This window comes from Xiphophorus maculatus, chromosome 5, assembly GCF_002775205.1.
Source record: "Xiphophorus maculatus strain JP 163 A chromosome 5, X_maculatus-5.0-male, whole genome shotgun sequence".
NCBI classification, from domain to species: Eukaryota; Metazoa; Chordata; class Actinopteri; order Cyprinodontiformes; family Poeciliidae; genus Xiphophorus; species Xiphophorus maculatus.
The window spans coordinates 19,539,626-19,565,725 of record NC_036447.1 but is presented as its reverse complement, the minus strand read 5'-3'; the positions used below and the strand labels follow the sequence as shown (position 1 = coordinate 19,565,725).

Here is a 26,100-nt window from a genome sequence, read left to right as displayed (position 1 = left end):
TACTGACAACGCCTTTTAGCATATGAACAAACAAGTGCCATCTGGTATATGTGGAAAGTCAACAACTTGTGTTTAAGACTGTAACTGATCTTCATTTTAAGTAGTATTCTGGACTTACTGAAATACTCATATCAGATAAGTAGTTTTTTTCTGTTTTATCACAGATGTGCTAGAAATAGATGTATTTCTATTGGTTTTATAACACATCTATATAGCCTACCTCACTTTAAATGTAGGTCTTGAGGAGATTCATTTGAAGAGGGAATGTCTGGAAAACCCCAGTTATTCTCTCTGGGTTGTCAGGAATGACCAGGACCTGCCAAAAGAGGAGGGAAACACAGGCTGGAGTGACTGAGGAAACACAGTCACTCTGGCCTGTGTTTCACTGGAATGGTTAGAAGGAATCTATGGTAATATGAGATGGAGAAAGGAAGAAAAAGTGAGATTATTAAAAATGGAGTGGGGGTGGGGGGCAAATTAAAAAAATGGGGAAGAGGGAAAATACCGTGCAAGGGAATTGGGTGATGAAAGTCGAGAAGAGCAGACTTAAGGTCTCAACCTTGGGCCAAACTTTCCCAACATACAGTCCGTCTGGAAGTGATCACTGTTAAAAAATGAATACGCACACATAGAAACAGACCCCACATACAAAAAATTCACCACTTTACCAGATGTCAGGCATATGATTCAGTAGTTTAGCCCACAGAGAACTCCTCACTCACTCTAATGATGCAAAGAGGCTGATATTTGGAGAGATTTGGAGGAGAAATGTGAGGTTAGATCAGTGAAAAGAGCAGTTAACACACTTCTGCCCCTGTTATTAAGCTGTTCCTGTCTGTTCGTTCAGCCACACTGACTTCGTGTTCAGACACATTGGATCTTTTTCTCCTGCAGGGACACACAAATGTCTAATCCCACTGACCAAAACCGTGCCATCTGGGCCAGTCAGAGTAGCTCAAGACAAGATCTGGACAGTATGTAGATGAGCCAAAGCAGCACATATGCTGCAGCAAGAGGTCAAATATAATGAGACTTGCTTTAGTCAGTTATTCCAGGGAGATATCTGATAAATAGTAAAAATATAACTTAATTTACAGTGATATTAAAAAGGATTCTCAGATTACATCTCATTGGCAATTAAAGACTCATTTTGCTGTTATTTTTAAATCTGAACGTTTTACAAATTGTCTGTCTACCTTACTCAAACAGTCTGAACCTAAATAAACAAGAAGAGTTGGAAAAAGTATAAAAGGAGTTAAAGAAAGCTCTATAGCGGGTGATGAATGACGCAGAATCTGAGTGACATATCTACTGGATTCTAACTATCTGTCAATTACGTGTAAATCTCAATAAATTAATTTGGATGATTACAGTTTACATCTAATGAAAACCCACATTTTGGCCTGATGCAGTCATGAGGAACTCTGTCGACTCGTTTGAAACCCTGCATGAGGAAAATAAGTCAGTTTTTGTTTTCTGAAGAATCTGGTTGTTCACAAAGGGCTGTCTCCATGTACATTAATAGAAAGTTGAGTAGAAGGAGAAACACACAGGTACAGCTGTTCATTGTGTTATGAATCTATGTAATAAACATGTTTCACATTTTAAACGGAATTACCGGTACTGGCATAAAATAATTTTTTAGTAATAATCTAAATCATTAAGAGGCATTGTTTTGACAATGCAAAGTCACATTCCCACAGGACATGACTGGTTCCATTGCCAATTAAAGAAAAGCCAGAAACAGCATAAGAAAAAGGCTCACCCTTGACAGAGCTGCTTATTTTAAAAAGTTTTGTCATGTGTAGACATAGCATGGCTTCGTTGTTTGAGTTCAGGAGGCTCTTTGTTCGTGTGTGAGTCATGGGTATTCATTAACTACGGAGTCCTGATGCTGAATATAAACTCAGATTTCCACTTGATTGTATCAGTGAACAGGCAGTGATACAAGCAGTTTGAGTTTTGGTTTGGTTCTTGCACGCTGTGAAATTCACTGAGATTTGAGTTCAGTCTATTTATTATCAAATATAAGAAATAAAGAGGAAAAACATGATTTCCTAGAAATGAAGTTGCAGCATTTCTCATGACTAGCTGTGAAAAATACTCTAGAAATATCTTTTTATTCACAAGACTCCCACATGTCTGTGAAGGGTAATAAAATCATTACAAGTCAATATCTTGATAGCTGAAATGCTTTCATCTCCCCTGCTGATATTAGTTTAGTATTTTCTGCTATTTACATCTGTTTTTCCTCCATTGCCTCACATATTCTCAATGGCAGACAGTCCTGTCTCGGACAGCTCCCCACCTCTCCTGTCCTGTCTTGCTCACCTGTCTGTCTTTTTATATATTTATCCATTACTTTGTCTGAGTCACAGAGGTTTTCATTGTTCCACAGTTAGCTTCATTACTGATGTCTGTGTTGAATGATCTCATCCCAGCTGAGCATGTTTGAGATACAAATCCGTGCTGCGTGCATGGTTTGTGTTTCTGTGTTCTGGTATTGAGGAAACTGAATTTTGTCTAACAGAAGTTTAGCTTTATTGTGTTGCTTTTTTATTATGTGTTGTGTCAATAAAGTAGCAAAAAAATGCCAAAAATGTCCCATACTTTCTCAAAATCAAAGGGTTGTGAGGGGGCCTATAACCGTGGCGCAAGACGTGGGCTGCACCCTGCACAGCTCACCTGTCCGTCACTGAGATGGACTGGTTTGTGGCTTGCAAAAATGGAATAACACCCTTAAGCGAAAACCAGGTTGAATGGCCTTTAGATTCAGTTACGAGTCCACCAGCTGTAAACCCTCACTTGTCAAAGTTTATTCACTATATCGTCCAAATATGCTCCAAATCTGTCAAATTGTGAAGAAATCTTTTCTCAATAAAATCCACATAAAACGCCACAAATTTTCATCACTAGAATTAGACCTAAACTTTGGTTTTGATCTTTTCAATAACATTGATTCATTCTTGAGTCATCAAGTTGTTTTTTGTTAATTTTAACAGATGCTTTGATTCACTATTCCGAAAATTAAATCCTGCTCAGGTTTTCTAGCAGACACCTGAAGTTTTTGGTCAATGCTAACATTCAGTTGGAACAGATAAATATATCTTCCTGGAAAATAAACAGAGTTCAGTCTAGGTAAAAGATCCCTTTCATCATAACATTTCCCAAAGGTCACAGTGTGCTTTTGATAATTTGTATTGTCGCTCATGTGCCAAATATACCATCTGGAATTGTGGCCCAAGCATTCACCTCCCACAGGGTTTTGGGAAATTTTATACAGGCATAGATGTTTACTTTGGACAAAAATATGTCAGTCTTGTAATCCTATTCCTTTGTCCAGACATTCGGAGAAGACAGCCAATTGTTGTCACATGGAAAACACAAACACTTGCCAGAATTGTCTCCAGCCTCACAGTGTTGCACGTCTCTTGTTTAGAGTCATCTTTTGGTAATGTTGTCCCACCCGGACATCTGATCTTTATTATAGGTTTATAAGAATCATACAATTGATGGCTGATGTGAAGTCAGGAGGACTGAATGCTAAATTTGCAAACAAAATTGCTTCAACAAGGTAACAGCTTGTGAGCAGCTATTTGTATCTAGGTTATTGCAACTTTTGGGCGTTTTTTTTCCACATAAAGATTTTTTTTGTTGAATTGAATTCTGCAGGCTATGAGTCACATGTAAAGTTGAAAAAATATTACTAATATATAATGATCTTTTACATGACAAGAACCTTTGATCCAGGTGTGCATACTTCCACTACATATTATAAGTTTTAGTCCAGAGAACATCTTGTAATGTTTTAACAATTTTGAGAGCTTGTGTCAAGCATAATTAACATTTAATAAACATACAATATGTCTCAAATTGTTTGACGGGACTCAATATCCATATATTCTCAGATACAATAGGACACTATTGTTTTTATTCAAAGGATAGAGAATGTTTTCCTCACAGCATTGCAAGCAGAGACGATACTGTAAGCTGTTTTAATTAGCTTTGAAAAAGGAATGTTTTTTGAAGTTCCAAGAGAGGCTCTGGAAAAAATTAAGAAACCACTGAACATTCTCTTATCAGCAGATGTATGTGTGTGACAGTCATTGCATTCCAGTGTGAATCCATCACCCATCACTAAATGCTTAAATAAGACTGGTTAGCTGAATCCAAAAGCAATGTGAAAGACTAGTGGAGAGCAAGTCGAGATGCATAAAAGCTGTGAAAGAAGAGCAGGATTGTTCCAACAAATACTAATTTCTGAAGTCTTCCTAAGCTTAAACACTTGTTTCATGTTTTGTAAAGTTATTTATGTGTTTGCTTTATTGGAGGCTTAATAATTTTTTGACATTTTGTCATTTTCTGCAAATAAATGCTCTAAAAGTCAATAGTTCATTTGGAATTTGGGAGAAATATTCTTGGAAGTTCATTAAATTAAACAACTGCCTTTATTTTACTCATGTATTTTTTTAATATAAATGTTAAGATTAGTCATCTAATTTTTTCCTAGAGTTGTATATTCTTAAGACTCTTAATGGTGAAGACTTTAAGGAAGTTGTAGTTTCTCTGCTGTCTTCATCTAATAGAATAAATACAAAAACTCGCCTTATTGTTTTCGACTGTCCTGTGAATAAGCTGCACCCTATACTCTAATGAATCTGATCAGCTGATTTGTCTGTTAAACAGACAAACCAGACTGAAGAGCGCAAACATATGGTTGAATGTTAACTTACCTTTATCATTTGCAACTTGGTATCTAGTAGCTGCTGCAGGCTTTTTGTTTCCTTCTCTATGTAGTGAAGATGAAACCATGTTCAGAAACTCTCTGTTGTGCCGTTACTAAGTCCAAACTCTCTTGGTTCTGCATACAAGGACTTCTATGAAGTCAATTAAATAGGGGAATTACAACACAGATAGCAACAGGAAGTACATAAATATTATAATTATTTGTAATATTTGTAATATTAACATGTTTTACCAATATATTTTTGTTTAGTTTGATTGCTGAGCAGGCCTGTTGTAGACGATGCCATTATCGCTCAACTGTCGGTTTTCCCTGCAATCAGGTGTGGCTATATCATCCACTGCTATCAGCTTGTGGTGTTGTATGATTTGCACACTAATTGTCATTCATAGGTTATTGCTTAAGTGACACCAGCTCCATTTTATACAAAGAATCTAAATGTTGTTTTCGTGTATATTACTCTCTATATAAGCTCCTTTGAGTTAAATTTAGACATCAGATATGTAGACAAACATCTCACCTTACTTTAAAATCGAGGGCATGCCGCCGTTTTTACCTTTTTCAAAGCAAAACACACAGTAAGCCCCTCCCCCTCAGCAAGGAAGTTTCCCTGCAGAGCAAGCGCAGCCTGTTTAGGCGACTCCACCCACCTTGAATACAATAAGAGTGGGCACTAACTTGTTATGGAGTGAAAATGTGTACGATGACGGGACCTGGCCTGTAGCAGCCTCCATGTGGCTGAAAGTGCATGTCCAGGCAGCTGCCTCATGGCCCTCACAGACTGTGGGAGCCTGGATAAATGTGTGTAGCTCTGGGCCAAGGAACAATCCTAACCCATGTCTCTGTGTTTCTTTTTTCAGTCTGCGGCAGTCTCTGATGGAGGTGAGTACATGAGCCTTTTAAACATTTAACACCAGCCAGAATGCTTTCTTACTATATTTTGAATCTCAGCAGTGAACTTACAACTGGGTTATGATAAATGACCAACTGTAGAGTATTATGTTTAGCCACTTAAACACTTCAGTACTTAGAGGAATAAATCTTACCTGTAGATGTATTTCTGTGTATTTTGCTGCTAAACTTCTTATTGTTTCTAAAGTCATTTGAGCCCTTTTAGTGTGCTGGTAACTTCCTTGTTCTTCCTGTTGCCATTTTTCCCTCTCAGTACTGTAGTTCCTAAAGAATAATGGATGTTGCAAACTGACTAAAGGCGTGAGTGCTCGCTGTTGTTTCTAGTGGTTTCAAATCAAATCGACAAGTGAGTTTATGTCATTTGGGTTCATATGAAAACAGATCAAATTCAGTGGTACTCTACGTACATCTTAAATAGTAAAACATATTCGGGTAAAACAGATTCGGGTACAATCTGGTTCAACCTGCTCAGCTCCTTCCCCACCTCTGTCTGCTCTTCAACAGCTGCAATCAATGCACAGTCTCATATGTGTCAGCACATTAACTGTGTGGAGATATGCAGCAAAAAGTTGTGCATAACACACTGACTGTGAGCTTAAATTAGTTTCTCCTTTCCAGCAAAAGACAAAATTCACTTTTATGCTGGTGTTGTGAGATTATTTCAGAAACAAGCTCATTTGTTGTGTTTAGTTGAACTCTGAAAGGATGCTGGTACTTTTGCGTTTCTCGTAATATAATGATTTCACCCTTTAGCTATTTCAAACCTTTGCACTTTTAGTAGTTTTGCATCGGACATTTCCAAGTACAAATTGGAGCCATCTCCCACAGGACGTTTTGCACCAGGCAGTATTCATTTGGATTTGCTCACTTTGAACTATGCAAAGTACTTTACTACATTCTGCTCATAGAGAAACCAAAGGAAATTTGGTTAGAGGAGTTCTATAAATAATGTCCACCAACAGGAGGTCACTCTAGGTTATTTTGCTTTTAATTGGTCATATTTAATTAGAGTCATCTGGCCTAAATAAAGATCAGAAGCTCAACTAATGGAAAAAGTTAAAAATAAAGTCTTTGGAAAATTTTACAGAATGCAATTCAATTATACATGAAAAATGGCATGTTGACCTTTTCATGATTTTTCATCAATAGTACATATCATAATCAGACTAATACAAATGTCATGTGTTCCTAATGCTTTCTGCATTGACACTTAAAACTACCAAGAAAATTGAAGTGATATAGATTTGTTCTTTTTATTCAGGTGCAAAATTATAGAAGGACGTAAACCAAATGGCGCTTGGGTATGAATTTACCACTTTGCAAATGGATTTACTTGATCCAGAGCCAAGTAAATCTATTTTACTTGGCTCTGGAAGTAAAATGGATGTGCTATGTCACAACATGTTTTTCTTGCCAAGTTGTTGCATGTTGCAATGAATTAGTATGTGGATACATTCTGATGAAATGCCAGAAATTAACATATAAGGCTTAACTGAGGGCAGATGGGAGATAAAAGATGTAAGAAGTGGTAGACAAAAGGTTTTTAAGCAGTTTGTAGTTGATGCTCAGTTTTAATGTAGAAAAGTTTATGATCTTATTTACTCTGTAACTAAGACCAGTGAATCACTGTTCTCTGATTTATGAGCAAAGTTAAACCCACTCTGTGCTCGTGTGTGAGAGATAAACAGCATAAAGATTGTAACGTTTATGGAAAAAACTATTTTCCTTAACATCAATTGGTCTGTTCCTTAAATTTATTTGGAGAAAAACACTGAGTTTTTAGCTTGCATTATCATCATCAAGCTAAAGAAAGCTGTAAAAAAAATCCAAAAAGGGGTTACCACATGAGAAACAGTGTCTGAAATAATTAGCAACATGTTTTTTCTTTCTTGAAATGTATTCCTACAGACATTGTCAATGCATTAACAGCAAAAAGTAGTTATTAAACCTATTATTATTTGTAAAATTTAAAAATAAATATTATTTTGCTGTGTTCAGTTTTACATACTCCACTGGTATGATGTACTTGGTGTAAATATATTTAGAAATACAATCCATAGACTTTCATCACCATTCAGTCCTTGCTAGTATTTCTTCCTTACAAATTGTGAATCCCTATCGTCCTGTGAGCTTTTTATGCTGTCACACCTTGGGATGTCTGCTCTGCAGTGATAAGATCTAAATTGAGTTTGTTGTTTTTTATACCACTTGGTACTCTAGTTGTCACTAAAGCTCTTCAACAGTAACACACTAAATATGTGCAGAATCAACACAATAGAGCCCAGAATGGATCTGTTCTGTAATGTGTGACATCGTTAGGGAGAAGAGAGAGGATAGTCCCCCGTGGGACGCCCGAGTTCTTCACTATATGATACGAATCGTGGTAAATGTGGTCTGTATGCGAGATAGTCAGTAATCCATACATGTGTGAATAAACCTTCCTGAATTTACCTTCAGCAGTCTAGCCTGAAATGTGTTGACACCACTTTTTAGTATTTGATTGTCTTTATTGTCATTCTTTCCTGTTATATCTGTAGTTTTCTGCTATGAATCCTCTAAACAGTTGCATTTGAGAAGGTTAATCATAGGTCAATCATTCTTTGAATCATCAAAAAGTATAACTGGCAGCTTTTTATAATATGTGCGTGTGGGCGTGGGTAAGTATGTGTGTGTGCGCGTGTGTGTGTGTGTAGTAATAGTACTGTTGGGGTTCAGGCTTCATTAGTCTCAGTAGTGGCCTTCCTTTAACGAGCCCTTCATCAATGCTGTGCTTCAAGTGTGTGTGTTTCTGTGACGTGAGTTTGTGTTTGTACTTTAGTGTCCCCTCCCTCGACTCTGAATTATTTACCATCTCAAGCCCTGCGTGCACTTGGATCACTTACCTAGCTGGAAGCTAGTGCCTGTGTGGGGGTGTGCATGCAGGTGTGTGTGCCTTCTGCGACCCAACTCTCTCTGTGGTTCCTCAGGTTGTCATCCAGGTTGCTAACCAACGGCAGCGTCTCCTTCTGCACCTTTTTCGCTTTCCCCCTTTTTCCAGTCTCTTCCTCCCTGTGATGTCAGCTGTTTGTGCCCTTTATTGGACTATTTGTTCAGGCTGGATTGTTTGAAATTTTGAGGGGGGGGGAGTGAGAGGGCCCCTGATAGGGTGATTATGGATGAAGGGGCTTGGTTACCCCAAAGGATTCGATACCTGCCCCGCTGGCACCACACAGGCTCCTACCAGCTCTACCCAGGTGAGGAGATCGCAGGAGTTTTCATAGATTGTTTTCCGGCTGGAGGAAAATGTAGAGCGCAAGAAGGAGCAATAAAACTTACTGAATGGTAGAGACTGTGGTATTGAATATCTTAGTTACTATACAGAATGAGGTTTTAGAGGAATGTTAATGCTACGGCTGATGATAAAATATTGCGGTTTTTGGGGTTTTTTTTTACTTAGTGTATACTGCACAGTTAGCATTTTGGCTAATCACTCCATTTATTACAACAGAAAACCATTTAAGGTTGCACACTTAAAAGTGTAGACAGTAATCTAAAACAGGAAAATGTTTGTTTACCTTTTGTGTGCTGACTTGACCTACATCCCTGTCTGTTAAGCAGAGCTAGCTTAAATTCTGCATTTATGAAATATGCTAAACAATTTCTCCTGTGAGTCTCATGGCAACCCCCCCCCCCAAAAAAACATCTGTTGCTAAGGTTTTCAGACCTCTTGAAATATTGAACAATTTTTCAAATTACATTCACAAAACATAATGGAATATTTCTTTTGGGATTTTATGTGATAGACTAACACAAAGCAGTGTGGATTTGAAAGAAACAGGTAGAAAAAGGTGCTCTGCTAAGACGATTGTGAAATTGAACATTTTTGCCAGTATGCAAAATGAGTGGTGATAAAATAACACACTGTGGAAATATTAGCTGCTGGGTGAGATCAGCCTAACATCAAGTTTTTGTGAGAAACAAAAAAATACGGTTTAACAAGATATTATAACCTGCTGTATAAAGCCGCTGCTTAGTGTATTTTTAGTTAGATTTTTTTGAGAGAACTTTGTTTTATCACTCTGCCTCTGTGATATGTGCATTGGGGTCTGTGACGCTGAACAGAGCTCTTGGTTTAGACATCACAGACAGGTTTACACAGATTAATGTTTTCTCCTTATATACAGTGATAAATATTCATTAATATTTAGCAGAAGCCTCAGGAGTTTATTTTAATCTGCCCTTGAAGAGAACTTTGCTGTGAAATGTGTGGATAAAAACAGTCATTTTGGTCCAAACAATTTTAAAGATCCGGTGTGAAAACTGTCACTGAGTGCAAAAGCAGAAGTCACATTGAAAGTGTCCACCGATTGCCCGGATTGGAGGTTTTTAATCAGAGAGCACTTTAGCTGTGGGTACAATCTTCTTTTTTCACATTTTTTAAAAAATATTTATTTACGGCCTCTGCGTTGTTCAGGGCACCTGACTGCCGCTGTCCTCCCTGTGGCTGTTCTCCTTTTGGTTTTATCTCAACATAGCAGGCCACTTTCTGTTAGTCTGGCCTGCAGCTCAATGCTGGTTATTCTCAGCACCCCTCTTTGCCTCCTGATTGTGATGATTGAATGAATTATGCTTATGTATAATTGTAAAGAATATTATGACAGAGGGGGAGAGTTTTTGTGTGAAACCTGTGTGAGCAGATCCATGAAAAGATACTTGAATAAAAGTGTCTGAGCTATACAAGATGCCTGGTTATTATCAAACACGAATATAACACTGGTCAGAGCTAAATGGTAGGAACACGGGCACAATGCAGCGGAGTAGTGGGAAAAACAAGCAATTCTTGGATTGACCAAGACTCTCCCAAGAATAATAAAGCATGGATTGATTCAGAAAGCCTATTAGATTGAATATTACAAGTGTTTTTAGAATTACGACCTTTTTTTTAGAAACAGAGTCAGCTTTATTGGCCAGGATTGTGGGCACTAATAAGGTTCAAGTGCCCACAGCATATAGACATTAAGTTTAAATATATAAACCGGTTGAAGGATATAAAGAGTTATTAAAGTTATTGTGAATAAGTAGCTTGGTTTGAACCTATTGGACTTCTGAAAGTGCTGTATCTAGGTGTTTTGTTGCAAAAGAGAAACCCAGGAGCAGAAGATGGTCTCCCAGGGCAGGTTTCTACCTGTGCTATAAAACTGACAAGGGGAAACATTGGTGCTTAGTGAGTTCCAGTGTGACTGTGCTGCTTTCAGTACAATCACAGCGGACTCCACTGAAATTCCCTCTTGAGTCCATCACTACACCCAGATTTTAGGCCTCATTTCTAGTTTCCATCTGTAAAAGCTCAAGCTGTGTGCTGTTCCTCTTCAGGTCCAAAGATAATAACTACTATATTGTTTCTGTTGACCTGGAGAACGTTATGGCACATCCATGCATTGATTTGTTCTAAGCATCTGTTCGATGCTGGGTTGGGTTGCTGACATTGTAATGTAGAATTGTGTATCATCACCATAGTTCTGTTAATAACTAATCTTATTACGTTTTATAATCTGAGATAGCAGGAGCTTGCAGATATTAAATAAGAGGGCCCCCAAGATGGAACCTTTGGGGACCTCATATGTCTTGCCTTGTAATAAAAGATGTTGTTACAATACTGATGTAACTTAATATTTATAAAATTAATTCAGATCTCCTCTTGTTTTGCAGTTGATGGAAAAAACGTTAAAAAAAGTATGCAAATAATTGCAAACAAAATAATCTTGTTATCAAAAAGTTGCAGTTTTAGCCACAGGGTGTGATTAAAAGTACTATTCAGGTTCAGCTTTTATCATTATCATTTATCGATTCTGATAAATGATATCAGAATCATTTATCAGAATCATAAACGTCTGATTTGCCGATTTCAATAAAATCAATTTTTATTATCCTAAGGGTTTGGTTAGCAAAGCAGATTTGAACCTTAACTGAAAATTTAAGAAACTACAGCAACTTAATAGAGAAAATCGCTTTGCAATTTGAAACGTGTGGGTTTGATTCCAGCTTCCACATGTTGATGTGCCCCTAGGTAGCCCCAAGTAGATCTATGTATCTGTGTGTTAATGTGTAGCTGACTGAATGTGGCTCAACTGTAAAGTTCTTTGTGTGGTGTAACTAGAAAAGCACTGCATATAAATGTACTTAAATTATACCATTATCCCTGTTTATGCACAGAGCTCAACAGCGTGGAGCTGCAGGGATGCAGCAGTGACAACAGTCTGAACAGTAATGCCAGCCTGCCCAGTGTCCAGAGTCACCGGCGCCACACCGAGAGGAGGGTGGCCAGTTGGGCCGTCTGCTTCGAGCGACTGCTGCAGGACCCTGTAGGAGTCCGCTACTTTTCGGTAAAATAACATCGCCTGAACGTTACTCACCAGCAGATGCTGTGGACAAACAGACTCTAAATCTGTTTGTCAATAACAATGTATTATAAATTTCTAATGTTTTTTTAATGGCAAGTGTAAAAAGTGAGTGTTCACGTAATTGTTTTGCTGCAGAATTGTGATGAACATTTCTGGGTAAAGTGTCAAAATACACTGCTCAAAAAAATAAAGGGAACACTTAAACAGGTGTTTCACACTTAAAGTGTTCCCTTTATTTTTTTGAGCAGTATATTTTGTCAGACTTTCGACAGTCAGTCAGATTTTCACTTGAATCTGCTGTTATTTCAAAGGTTTCTTGATACCACATAGTCTAACAAGATTCCCAGAAGCTTAGGGAGAGAATCAAGCCCACAGCATCGCAGATCCTCAAACGTACCTAAAAGTGGGTGACAAACTTGTTTTTCTTAAAAGGTTGAATTCAATCTTTATCTGACCTAAACATATAACTTCAGTTGAAGTCCAAGTAGATTTAGTAAACTCCACACATTTTGATGGTAGAATATAAAAGTGGGCTAACATTTATCGACCCTGAGATGCCTCTCTTTGCTGCATCTCTCCAATGTGAGAGAGGTTTTCTTTTAACTTCCCTACCACTTTCCTTCCTCTGCTTGGTGACAAGATAAACACGAGTGCTCATCCAAGTTAGTGACCAGTGACTAAAGTGGGTCTCTGGACTTCTCTGTTTACTTCTGTTTATTTTAAATTGTTTGTTAGAGGTACCAACATTTGGTAACTATGAAATCTTTTTATAGATATATTTATTAATTTTTGGTTTAAGAACAACAACACAAAACAAAACAAAAGCTCAGCAGTGCAGTCCAAAGGAAAGAAAAAGGAAAAGAAAATATAGGGGGCATACATATTTTCATCATTTTATAGTCAAAGTCTAAGAATTTCTAAATGCTCGAGACAGGATGGTGCACATGTGGTCACAATATATGTGGTCAGTATATTGATTAATATATTGCTTGTTATTTATTTATTTATTTGTTTATATCTAGTCATTATGAACTATTTACTCTTTATTATTCACTCTTAGGTATAAATATTTTTTACAAACTTTGTATTTATCACCTAAGATGGAGTAGCTTTCAACAAATAAGCAATTTCCCCTAGGGGATCAATAAAGTATATTCTATTCTATTCTATTCTATTCTATTCTATTCTATTCTATTCTATTCTATTCTATTCTATTCTAGCAGGATAGTCCAAAACGGCTTCCGTATGTGTGCAAAGATGTCAGTCTCAGAGTGGACGAAGCATGTTAGAAAGTCAAGAGGGAAATATTCCAAAATAAGCTTCTTCCACCCAGAAATAGTAGGAGACTTTTTGAAAATCCATTGCAACAAAATATTCTTTCAAGCACAGAATATTATAATATTATACAATTTACTCTTGTTTTGATTTTGAATATGTTTACTTGGTAGACCAAGGAGAAGAGACACTATTACATAAAAACCCCCATTAAAAACATTTATTTCCTACAATGGCATTAATTTCCCCATTTAATAAATATAGGCAAGGTTATTTTATTTGCAAAGCAGATTTAAGCAACTGAATAATTCAAAGTGCTTTACGTGATTAAAAAAGAAAAACAACAAGCAAGCAAGAAACAATAAATTGATGTTCAAATCAAATTTGGGATTCCGAACATTTTTTTGTGATATTCTGCTACAGGAACAGTAGTGGATTTGTTTTAGGGGTTTTTAAACATTTTTGTCAGCTTTTTTCATGAATTTGGCTGGCACTGTAAATATAGCAGTATTAAATTATTACAACACAGTTTTACTGAGTATTATACACAGCTGTGTGTCAGTATTGGGTGAATCATATCAAACAGATCCTGCTTTTACTTTTTACACCAGAACAAATGTGTCTTTCAACTTTTTCTAAAATGGAAATTAAACTAAATGTTCTTGCCACACACTCATACTTTTGCGGATTTTGCTACATGTTTCTGATTAAGACCAATATATGAATTTGTCTGATTGTTTTTTTTCGTCTTCCATTTTTAATCCGTGTTTCGTTTATTTTCTGCAGGAGTTTCTAAAGAAGGAGTTCAGTGAGGAGAACATTCTGTTCTGGCAGGCCTGTGAATTCTTCAGCCATGTTCCTGAGAATGACAACAAACAGGTAACACACCTTATTTGATTAATACTTGTAGCACAGACTTGCATCCATTTGAATCCCTCCTGTAGTATGTAGTTATTATTGAGCATTCGATTCATAGTAAATCCTTTTTTTTTTAGCTCTCGCAACGTGCCAGAGAGATCTACAACAGCTTCCTTTCCAGTAAAGCAACAACACCAGTCAACATCGACAGTCAAGCCCAGCTTGCTGACGATATCCTCAACGCGCCAAAACCCGACATGTTCAAGGAGCAGCAGCTGCAGGTACGGAGACACATTTTTATGAAGGCTTCTGCTACAGTTGACCCTTTCACATGCAAAAATAGAACCACTTCCTGCGAGACAAATTTATTCTTCTTCTTAAAAGTGAATCAAAACATAACTCATTTGAAAATGCTCTCTGAACACAGTGTCAAGTGCTAACACAACACAAGGCCAGTCATTCATCTTTGCCTGCTGTCGAGCAACACCGGCCTGAATGGCTCCTTACACACGCATGTTGTTGACGGGGCACAGTGTTTGAAAAGCCCTATTGATTTCAGCTGTGGAGCTCAGATGTTCAAACTCTGATAAGGAAGTCATAAGGCCTGAAGGATATCCTCACTATCATGCTTTTTTTTTTTTTTTACATATCAGACACCCACACATTTTCTGTTCAATAACCACACACGCACGCACACGCCCACACACACACACACACACACACACACATTGAAAAGCCTTATGGTAACCTTCCCAGAATATCTTTTGATTGATGTTTTATCCATAAATGCATCACAGTCTTCTGTTTCTTTTACTTTCATTTCAAAAGCTAAATATTTTATCTTATATTTTCAATCACAAATAGAATGTAGATAAGTTGATTATTTTTATACCTCTTGAAGTTTTTCACGTTTTGTCATAAACCAAAAGGTCTAGTGTATTTTATGGAGATTTTATGTGACAGACCAACACAAATTAGTGTAAATGGAAAATGGATACATGGCTTTTAAAATTATTACACAAATGCATATCTAAAAAGTGAGGTATGCATGTGTTTTTTTATCCTCTGAGTTACTGTTTTCCAGAACCAGATATTGTTACATTTTCAGCTACATTACCCAGCTGATTTTATGGAGATTGTCTTTTCCGGTCTCTAGCAATTGAAGAGTGTCTGAACCTCAGTTATTCACAAGTATTAACAAATATTCTTTAATAGATTGATGTTTGGACTTTGGACAATTTTAACACACTGTAAGGCTTTGATACATTGTAGCTCTGGTTATATATTTAGGGTATTTGTTTTGCTGGACATGTTCCATGGCCTTCATGATGCTGTTTCTTCTGTAACAAGCTTCTAAGGCCTTCACAGAACAGCTGGATTAATATTAGATTAATTTACACACAGATTACAGTTCACAGGTAGAAATAGATTTTTTTAAAATCAGATCAAGAGGTACTGGAAACAAAAGCATGTCACACTTTTCATATTTTCCTTTTTTGTTAAAAAAAGTTATTTGAACAAGGATTAAAAATACTTTCTCTAAGACACCAATTATGTTATGTAAAGTTGTCTATGTTGTGTTCCCAGGTATTTGCAGCTTGGCCAGCTCCTCTTAAATAAAGTTAGTCTGAAGCAGCAAATCTTAAAAACTTTCCCCATAAAGATAGGGATTAGACATAAGTCAAGCTTACTTTGTTTTTTTCCAAGAGAACGCGTTCCAAGAGCAGCTTAAAGGTTTCATCATTTGGTTTAACTTCACTTTTGTTTTTTCATTTTCTGCTTCAAAATACCATACAGATTGTCTGAGTAGTTTTGCTCACCTCTTGGTTTTTGGATTTTTGCACAGATTTCTTTCCTGTTCTAGTGTTCACGGATTGCTCATTTTTTCATCATCGTCTTTGTTGCCATTCTTTCGTACATTATTTTTTGTACCTCCCTAAATCTTTTCCCTCCCGACTCCATTAGATCTTTAACCTGATGAAGTTTGACAGCTACACGCGATTCCTCAAGTCTCGGCTGTACCAGGAGTGCATGCTGGCTGAGGTGGAGGGCAGACCGCTTCCTGACCCCTATCACATCCCCAGCAGCCCAACGTCAAAGCACAGCACCACCGGCTCCGACCGCTCCAACCTGTCCACTCCTAAGAAGGTAAGCTAGTAGAAATCCTTGTGTCTTAATTTAAATGGAAAAAGAACATGCATTTTTGGATTAATATCCTGGATGTTCATGTTTATGAGTGAAAACAACTTAAGTTTGCAGCTTTCAATAACATAAAATCGTGTCCACATTTGTTCGTGTCCCTATCAGCTCCTCCACTCATTGCTGTGTTTCTTACAGGAGGACAAGAAGACCAAATCAGGGCGGTCTTTGAACGAAGACAGTCGGGATGACTCAGGAGACCGGAGGAAGGGCATGTTTTTTTCGTGGTCCCGAAACAGGAGCTTTGGCAAAGGCCCCAAAAAGCGGGAGCTGGCTGATTTTAATTATAGTCAGTCCATTTTCCTTTCTTCATTTCATAACTTCTGTCTGCTGGAGAATTTGTTTCAAAACAAGAGATGATAAAGTGATCATGCATTGAAAATTAGAAAATTTAGTAACATCTGTTAAGATACTGGATTGATGACAGATAAATGATCTGTTATGTTCTTGTATTTTTTTCTGTTCCTAAAAACTACCAATTTGCATCTGTGGTGCTGCTAAGATGTTATCTACTGAAGCATTTAATTTGAATCTAGTCAGGAGGCACTCTTACACTCAGCATGTGTTTGCTCATGATGCTTCTCATCAATTTTCTTTGCTTGTTTGTTTATTTTCAGGCACCAACGGTCGTCGGGAGTCCCAGGGTTCGCTATCCTCAGGAGCGAGTCTGGAACTGGGGACGTCAGGTTCGGGGAAGAATGAGGTCAGTCTGATGGGAGTCATCTTGATCTAATCAGTTTGCTAATAATTGGTTCGTGGAAGCTTATTTTTGCATGGAGCAGCTTTAATGTCAGTGTTCCCTTTAAAAGGAACACTTGATGGCAGATTTTTGTGAAGCTTTGACCTATTGATACAGATTTTAACAGATTACTTTAATCACTAACGTTCTCCAAATTGTGTTACTGTTTTCCCTTTCTCCATTCTTTGCCTTCATCAAATCAGTTGACATTTGTATACTGAACAACATTAAGCAGAACGAGACAATATTCCTCTGCAATTCATAAAGCATATGGTCAGAATTGATTAATTTAAAAATATTAATGATAAATAACAAAAACAGGAGCTTGTCGTTTTGACTGCTTGAGGCAGAAAGTTGTGTAAAGGTGTGGTTCTGCTCCTGGTACTGTCTGGCTGACAGCAGAGGTTCAGAAGGTTAATGTGATCCAGAGCCCAGTTCTTGCAGCAATTCTGAGATTCTGCACAGCAGGGAACTGGCCTTCTCGGTTCCTCTCACTGTCCATTTTGTGCATCCTTAGTTTCTTTCTTCACCTTTTGTGTTTGTGTCTTTGAACAAAGACAGAAGGTGAGAATAAAGATGTCAGAAGATGATTATATTGATGATGATGATTAACTGTTTATATTTAGTTTGATTTTAACATATTCATTGTAAATGTTTTCATCTCCTGTTGGTGGATGTGCTTTCTATAAGTTTATCTGGTTATTTCTGTTTGTGATGTTAGATGTTAATTTATTTCCACTCCAATCTAGACCTTAGGAGAGATTGGACCTATTCATGACCTATTCAGAGGTTATCATTAGTAGAAAACACTCATGAACAGCACATACTGGTATAATCTTGTTACAGTTGTTCTCTTCATCAGGACCACTTTTGATGTCCTTAAAAATATTTTGTCAAATTTAATTTCTGAGTCACAAGCAGGAGGTTAGGAAGATGATGAAGCACAAATTACCCAAATAAGATCAACCTTCTTTCCTTTTCTAGCATGATATTTCCCGTGGCGCAGTATCCGAACGGGGAGGAAGCAGCGCCCCTTTGAGGCAATGTAACATTAGCTTGCCAGATGGCTCATGTTGCCCGGTGCCGCTTCGGCCCGGCATGTCAATCAGAGACCTTTTGCAGGGCCTTTGTGACAAACTCTGCATCAACCTGGCAGCTATAGACCTTTTCCTTGTCGGAGGAGAGAAGGTAAACCTCAGTGTGTCTGAGCTTTTTTTTTTTATCATTTGAGTTGGTATCCTCCAGCTGTATTTCTCTGTATTTTATTCAAATAAATGACTAATTAATTAGTGATTTACTTTGTTTTTTTTACTTTATTTTTATTATTCTGACACAGATTTATATCATAGGAATGAGCAGCTACCTCAATATATGTATATTTCCTGTCATTGTTTTCTCAGCCTCTTGTTTTGGACCAAGACTGTATGACCCTCAGCTCCCGAGACCTGAGATTAGAAAAACGCACTCTGTTCAGGTATAAAACATGTCAACAGCAGAGATGAACATGGGACTGCAGACCCTGGCTCACACAAAAATATGATTTATTGTCTTTGTATTCCTCCTCCAGGCTTGACTTGGTCCCCATCAACCGCTCTGTGGGTCTGAAGGCTAAACCAACTAAACCAGTGACTGAGGTCTTGAGGCCTGTTGTGGCCAAATATGGCCTGCACCTCTCTGACTTAGTGGCACGTATAGTAAGTACAATATTTTCCTAGGCTGAAGGCAGATCTTTCAAACATATTCATACCTGTTCAATTTGTGCACATTTTATAAAATAATAAATACAAACATCAGTCTGTTTTATTGAGATTTTTAGCATTTATTTCTGTTTGAATGCCCTTTAATCTAATAACATTAAAAAGCTCCAGTGGAATCCTATGTATGGTGTGTTCTGCACTCTGCAGTATTCTGTGGAGGTCTCAGAGGTTTGTTGGAGAATATTAATGAACAAACAGCATAATGGAGACCAAGTAAGACTCCAGACAGGTCAGGGATAGCAATGGCCAACAAAACATGGCCATCCAACAAAACTGGTGTGCTGGGCAGTGAGTGGATCATTCAGAAAAGTAGCCAAGAGGCCTATTATAACTCTAGAGGAGCTGAAGGGATTCACAAATCAGGAGTGGAAGAATCTATTGAGAGAATCCTCCACAAATCTGACCTTTATAGAAGATTTACAAGAAGAAAGCCAAGAGATGTCCAGTTTGCAACAAGGCATGTAGAAGTGACAAGAAAGATGTGGCAGAATGTGATTTGAGATTAACATTGAATTTTTGGCCTATATGCAAAACGCTGTGTGTGGCTGGCATCATCCTGAATATGCCATCCAGAGGTTTACCTTCACACAGGATAACACCAAACATACAGTCGGCGCTACAGTGTACCAATACTAAACCCAATAATTAATGTTTACAATAACTTTCTAAGCAATTTGACCTGACCTTGGGTATTTTGCATAAAAAATGGGCAAATGTTTAGTCTGTAGTTGTGGAAAGCTTGTACACTCACACAACTTGTGCTGGAATTGCAGCAAAAATTTGGTTCTACAAACTCACAAGGGATAATGACACATGCAAGCCTCGGTTTTCAGTTTTTTAAATAGCCAATATGAACCTCTTCTAAAATGTCTTTCTGTGATGCAGAGTGGCGAGTCGGAACCTTTAGATCTCGGGCTTCCTATTTCCAACCTGGATGGTTTGCGAGTTGTGTTAGACATTGAAGAAAACGCCATGGGGAAAGGTGAAAAAACACAGACACACATCATACCCATTCTTCTTCTGTTTGCTGGTTTGTAATTGAATTTAAGTTTTGTTTCTTCACACAGACAAAATCAAAGCAGCTCAGAGTCACCTTCCAGCTTCTGCGAGCAGGAACCAGTCAGCAACAGTAAGCTCTCCTCCATCCTCTTGTTTCAAGTTTTCTTCCCATTCTTGAATGTTCTGTAACCCTCTGAATGTCTCCACTGCCTGTTTGATAATGTCACGCTCTACTAAGTGTCCCTCCTGCTGTCTTCAGTCACCCATGTCTGTTTGCTGTGTGTTAAACGTGCTCACAGGTGTGTTTTGCTGTGGTGCAAAAAGAACTGCATCACTCTGTTAAGGTTCCCTAATGTTCTGTTAATGTGGTCTGCCTGTGGCTGGATGCATCATCAACTTTCCTCTCTGGATTTTCCTTTTTTTTCTGTAACAACGCCAACTTTTGCTGGGTGCCGGGATCTTCAGCGATGTATCGTAGTGGTGGTGGAGGAGCTGTAGAGACTTTCTTTTTGCTGTCCTCATTATCCTCAGTAAATCCCAGGATCTGTTTTGAGAAACAGATCGTTTCCCTTCACTGTTAGTTGCAGCAGTGCAGCTTTAAGTAGTGGATAGTTTGCCCCTCTGGTGTTTTGCTCTATGAGCTTTCACGTTGATGATGCCGAGCACACAAAGCGGCCGTTGTAGCGTCTCAGTGGAACATCCAAGGACAAGTTTTTACTGAATTTATTTTCCATACGCTGCCTGGCCAAAATGAAAGGTAACACCTTCGTTTAACTGAACCAATAGATAAAATCCTTCATCTGGCAAATGACTGCAGAGGCTAGTATGTTCAGTTAGCAGCAAGTGTTAAATGTTGTTGCGAGCAAATTCCACATCCTGAAAAATATGTTTTTCACAATCAATAACTCAAATTACTAGTGTGCATCAAGCAAACAACAAACTTACAACACTGCTGCAAACAGATTTGGATAAAGAACAAGCCGATGCATTATATAGAAACATGAGTATATAGTGTTTAAATGGGCGACTTAAAGGAGGAGATGTTGATCGAAAGAGGCCTGCAGCGTTTAATATATATTTTATTTCCTATTTTTATCAAATTAGTTTCCTTTCTGTAGCTTCTTATATCTGTGCTTCATCTGACTTTAGTTATGAAGAGTTTAAGGATACTGAACATAGCTAATTTTTAGTTTTTGGGAAACACTAGCAGGAAGACTTGGTAGCAGTTTTGATAAGCCAAAGAAAGCTGGACTTCTGAGTTTCCAGCTGATCGTCGACAGTCTGGCCAATCAAGCTGAAAAATGGCTGATTTCTTGTCAGCAGTCGATTTCTTGATGCATGTCTGTTTTGGAGTCAGACCGGTCCTTACAGATGCTCTGGAAGCTAAAACAATGCCACAGCAGAGTCTCAAAATCTAAACAACGCAAAAATAGGAAAATGTTTTTGGCCAGGTGGTGTATATTCCACTGTCTCTGAAACACAGCAAGTCAAATGTTTATTTCTTATAAACATTTTCGTGACATTCTCAAAAATCATCCCCAGCCAGTTCAACTTGTGTCTCCCGCTCACCGTCAAATTGTCAAAATTTATGACCCTCTTCACCATCAGCACCAGTGGTTCCCACCTGTTTTCATTGCTTCCTCCAATACGTGCACCGCTGTGACTCATCAGGGCTCTAATGCCCCACTCCGCTCTTCGTGTGGCCCCCAGGGGGACGACAGGCCAACAAGGAAAGGCGGTTCAGCCCACCCCCATGGGGAAAATGGCAAGGCTGGGCCCGGCGCCGGCACAAGCACCCAGCCCCTACCCAACCACTCTGTCTCTCTGCATAAGGCTCCGGGGAAAAGAAAGCAGAAAAAGATTAATATAGACGAAGCTGAAGGTAAAAACTGAACAACCTCCCTTTTCTGTTGTTTCTGTGGCTGTGTTCACACTAACCCTTCGGCCTGCCTGCAGGACTGCACAAACACCCAATGCTTTAAAGCTAGCTACATGTAGCACAGTCCAGTCTTTGCTTGTACCAAATATAGCTCTGACGTGTCTAAAAGATTAATACTTATGCTGCATGTTTCTGCATTACAAAACCAAGTTTTTGAGATGTTCTGGATGTGTACAATTAAGCGTGGGAACCTGTTCATGTATTTCTATGTTTTTGTGTGCGCCGCTCTGTGCGTGCTGCAGAGTTCTTCGACCTCATATCCAAAGCTCAGAGCAACCGAGCCGACGACCAGCGAGGCCTGCTGAACAAGAGCGACCTTCAGCTGCCGGACTTCCTGCGCCTCACACCAACCAGCCCGACGACGCCTCCTCCCCGCAACCCCGAGCCCAACTGCTCCACCCCGAATTCCCGTAATACCAACAATGGCGGCTTCCCCAGCAGCAGCCAACGGGGCAACAAGGGAAATGGCAATCACAGGGGCGGCGTGGTCAGTGGCTCGTACCTGCTCAGTGCGAGCCATCAGTCACAGAGCTTGGACTCAGCGCTGGGCGCAGAGTGCGGAGGTGGCAGAAAAACCAGACCGCCCCCTCCATTTCCAGCTACCGTCTCCCCCATCCAGTCAACCCGACCCGGCGCGCAGGGTCTCCTCCAGGACTCAGCCAGAGGGGAATCGATCCAGATGCTGGAGGAGGACACCCTGTCAGATCTAACTCTTGTGGGAGAAGGAGATATTAACAGCCCCAGCCTCAACTACATCACTCCCTCCTCCCTGTCGAGTAAACCCCTCCCCCGGCCTCAACACCAAGCACAGGATGGTCAGCCTTGCTCAGGTACCTCGCCGGTGTGAACTCTTAAGACCGCTGAACCTGCACCGCTCTCTTCACCTGACTGTTAGTGGGACCGGTGACCCACTAGAGTCAGTCTGGAGTTACTTCACTCGCCACTACTCACACGTGGCAGAAAATGCATCTGAATCTCCTCCTTCCCTGCCACTAAAATAATTTTCAGTTTTTTAGATGCTAATTAGAAGTTTTATTCCGGGACTGTCTAAAAACACACACAACTAATGTAAAAGATCAGAGTGAAGAACTTAATTGCAAACAGTAGAGATTAGATTTTATTTAGACAGCAGTGAATCTGATAATGTGAGGTGTTCATAGGCCTGTCACAATAACAAATTTTGTTTGGACGATAGATTGTCCAAGAAATTGTTGTGATAAACGATAATGTTGTTGTCTAGATGCAACTAATTTAATGATAAGGGCATAATAATTCAAGTTTGCCTTCTTAAAGAGTAATAAACATATATATTTTTTTATGGAACACTTCACACTGGAACTGGAAGATATTTTTAATACTCAAAATAAAACACAACAATCTAAAACAATTTTAAAAAAATTGATAAAAACCTGAAACAACTGAAACCATGAATAAAATATATTATGAAATCTCTGTAAACAAAACTGTCCTTCAAGAAACGCAAATCATCCAAATGGAAATTATTGAGCTCATTTTAATTTATCACAATAATTGCTTATTGCGACAGGCTTAGGTGTGCACTACTTTGTAGCCAGCAATCTGCTTTTAGAATAATAAAATGTGTCAAAAATACAAAGAGAGGAAAATGGATGCATTGAGCGTGGACAAATTGTTCCCTGGGATTTTCTTGTGTGGTGTGTATCTGTGTGGACTTTTTGACGGACTTGCTGTGGATTATGTTTGCTTTGAGACATAAGACTGAGGGTGAGGTTGGTAGAAACCTGTGCCAAATTCACTCCTCCAGTCCCTAAATGTACAGAATCTTAACAATGCACTTTAGCCAATTGTAAACAAGACTTTGTCAGAGTGTAATTTTTTTCTCCTGTTACTCTTCTTTACATTAACTTTTCATGTCTGTTTCATTCTACATGTGACTAAGCAGCCATACTTTTAGAAACTCATTATTCCAGTCATAGAGATGCATCGATACAAATGTTGGGGCTAGTTTCCAATCCTCCGGTTTTTGTAAAACTTTGACCTGCCGATGTGATTGCATCCGATTCCAAATTCTCTTTAAGAGTTGCTACTTAAAACTCAAATTGATAATGTTTCACTCTACACTTCCTGCACAGAGCAGTCATACCTATTATATTATGCATTGGAGACCACTGATACATTGCTTTTAATGTATATCGCTAATATGGCTAATGTATATTACTGTTAGTATGTATCGTTGATAGAGACCGCCATCTCTATGAGAGATTGGTGACTGTAAAATCGGATTTTGCTATCTTTAAAACAAAAAAACTATTTTAGCATCTTAAATTAGCTTTAGCATGGCTAGCATTGTTAAAATCCTAGTCTTCAAGTTCATTCCCCAGAGTAGCTCCATATCTTAAGTCTACTATTTTCCAAAATAACCTGTATTATAAGTTCTAAAAAACACAACAGAGTAACTTTGATTTAGCCTTCCTGTTATCTGCTGAAAGTGTTTCTCTCTTTTGCGTCTGGAACCATGACGATTTCTCTCAAATAGCTTCTTAGGGAGTTGTGTGGTGCAGTGGTTAGACCGGGCGCCCGCATACAGAGGCTACAGACCTTGATGCAGCAGCTCCGAGTTCGAGTCCCATCCTCTGCACCTTTGCCACATGTCTTTTCACCCTTTTCTCAGTCCTTATCTGTTGGCTTATTTTCAAATAAAGGCCACTAGAGCCAAAAAATAATTTTTTTTAAAAATGTAAAAATGCCTTCTTAAATGTATTTTCCTTGAGTTTTCATAAACATTTCACTGAAACTCAAAATGGCTACCTTTGAGTCTTAAACACTCAGTAGCAACTTCCACGTTATGGAGAGTTAATATCACTGAAACATGGTAGCACTCATATATCATTAAGATGAATGATTGGAACAAGATTTTATTTTTGATTTTCCAGCTGATCAAACTGAAACTTGATTCTGATCACCAACCACTGGCTCGGTGCATCTCTACTCAATAGCCACTAAAAACTAGACACCGGGAAGGTTCTGAAAAGCTCTAAGAAAATACTACAGTTTTAAAGAGATCATATAGTTTTTTACTTAATGTAACAGCAGGCTGGTCTGACCCTCTACCTTTATATACAGTACATGCATTTTTAAACCCATTTCAATCATTGTTCTCTTACCTCAGGCATTTTGACTGTATCGCAAGTGCTTATGTGTGCAATCTTGCTCATTGATCATGTGATTTTTAATAATGTGCACTGGCTGTAAACAAGCAGCTTTTTTTTCTTATCGATCGACCATCTCTTTTTCAGATTAGAAAGCTTTGAGCTGTGTTTTCTGCAAGCTTCTATCTGGACTCATTTCGTATGAATTTTTAACTTTACTGTATAAATCCATTAATTTATGCATCATGTTGTTTTCATTGTTACCACCGGTTAAAAGTATTAATTTGTATATAGTTCCCTGAAAAACCACCATGTTGCATTCTTAAATGGTATCGCAGCCATGCTGTCTCATTAGGAATCGGTTCAGCTGAGTTGACATTGTGCTCTGTAAATAGTTCAAATAAATGTTTCCCACGTTTTACTCTCTGTATCCTCGTGTGACCAACTTTCTGTCCTTTTCTAGTTTTCAGGAATATCAGCTTTGTTCCAATTTTTCCTTTTAGGCACTGTGCCTCCTTTGCCCTCCTCTTTTTGAAATTTTATTCTGTAGCTATTTACAAAACAAACTAACAAAAATAGATAGTAAGCAGGGAGTGATTTATAGTCTTAGTCTATAATTAATTTGTTTAATTTGTTTATAAAAAAAAAAAAGATTTTAATTTTTGTATCGATTTGCTACAAAAGCTCAAGCCACTCAAACCAAAAAGCAAGCTTTTCCTTATTATATTTATTTCTCAGTAAAAGGGTACAAATTACACACGGGCCTTTTTCATCTGGTGCACATAATTAAAATTATTTAGCATTTTGAAGGAAGTTTGCTGTGTTGAAATCTTGGCATTTAGTTTGGCATTCCAAGACAAGAACAACATCCTAACTGTGAAGCATGGAGAGAAATCGGTATTAATTTTAGTGCACATGAGTAAATGTCCAAGTTTAAACTGGAAAGCTTTGACTTTTCATTCATCAGATGGGGACAGAGTAACGAACCTCCATCATTACTGGTTGGTATATCAATATAACAACACAGGGGCTTTCAGAGGTTGCTGAAATGTACAAGATTTTTATCACACAGATTTTTATATTTCTATCTCCTTTGGTCATTTGCCAAGAGGCGTGGTACGCCCTTGACAGATTGCCTGTCCATGACAACACCGAGACGTGAAACACAGA

General features: G+C 38.4%; 1 protein-coding gene across 4 annotated transcripts in view; it reads left to right on the top strand.

Annotated features, from left to right (window-relative positions):
• rgs12 (regulator of G protein signaling 12) overlaps positions 1–23,172 on the top strand; it is a 53,691-nt gene extending 30,519 nt beyond the window's left edge. For 3 of the 4 annotated variants that reach the window (XM_023333990.1, XM_023333989.1, XM_023333991.1), the window contains 14 exons: positions 5,605–5,626; positions 11,849–12,018; positions 14,098–14,190; positions 14,307–14,450; positions 16,135–16,317; positions 16,507–16,657; positions 16,986–17,071; positions 18,092–18,295; positions 18,508–18,581; positions 18,675–18,801; positions 19,750–19,846; positions 19,932–19,993; positions 21,574–21,745; positions 22,045–23,172. In XM_023333990.1, the coding sequence (XP_023189758.1) occupies positions 5,605–5,626; positions 11,849–12,018; positions 14,098–14,190; positions 14,307–14,450; positions 16,135–16,317; positions 16,507–16,657; positions 16,986–17,071; positions 18,092–18,295; positions 18,508–18,581; positions 18,675–18,801; positions 19,750–19,846; positions 19,932–19,993; positions 21,574–21,745; positions 22,045–22,649 (2,190 nt within the window). In that variant the 3' untranslated portion in view covers positions 22,650–23,172. The remainder of the gene's footprint in view (positions 1–5,604; positions 5,627–11,848; positions 12,019–14,097; positions 14,191–14,306; positions 14,451–16,134; positions 16,318–16,506; positions 16,658–16,985; positions 17,072–18,091; positions 18,296–18,507; positions 18,582–18,674; positions 18,802–19,749; positions 19,847–19,931; positions 19,994–21,573; positions 21,746–22,044) is intronic. The other variant, XM_023333992.1, reaches the window with a different exon arrangement.
• The last annotated feature ends 2,928 nt before the right edge of the window (positions 23,173–26,100 follow it).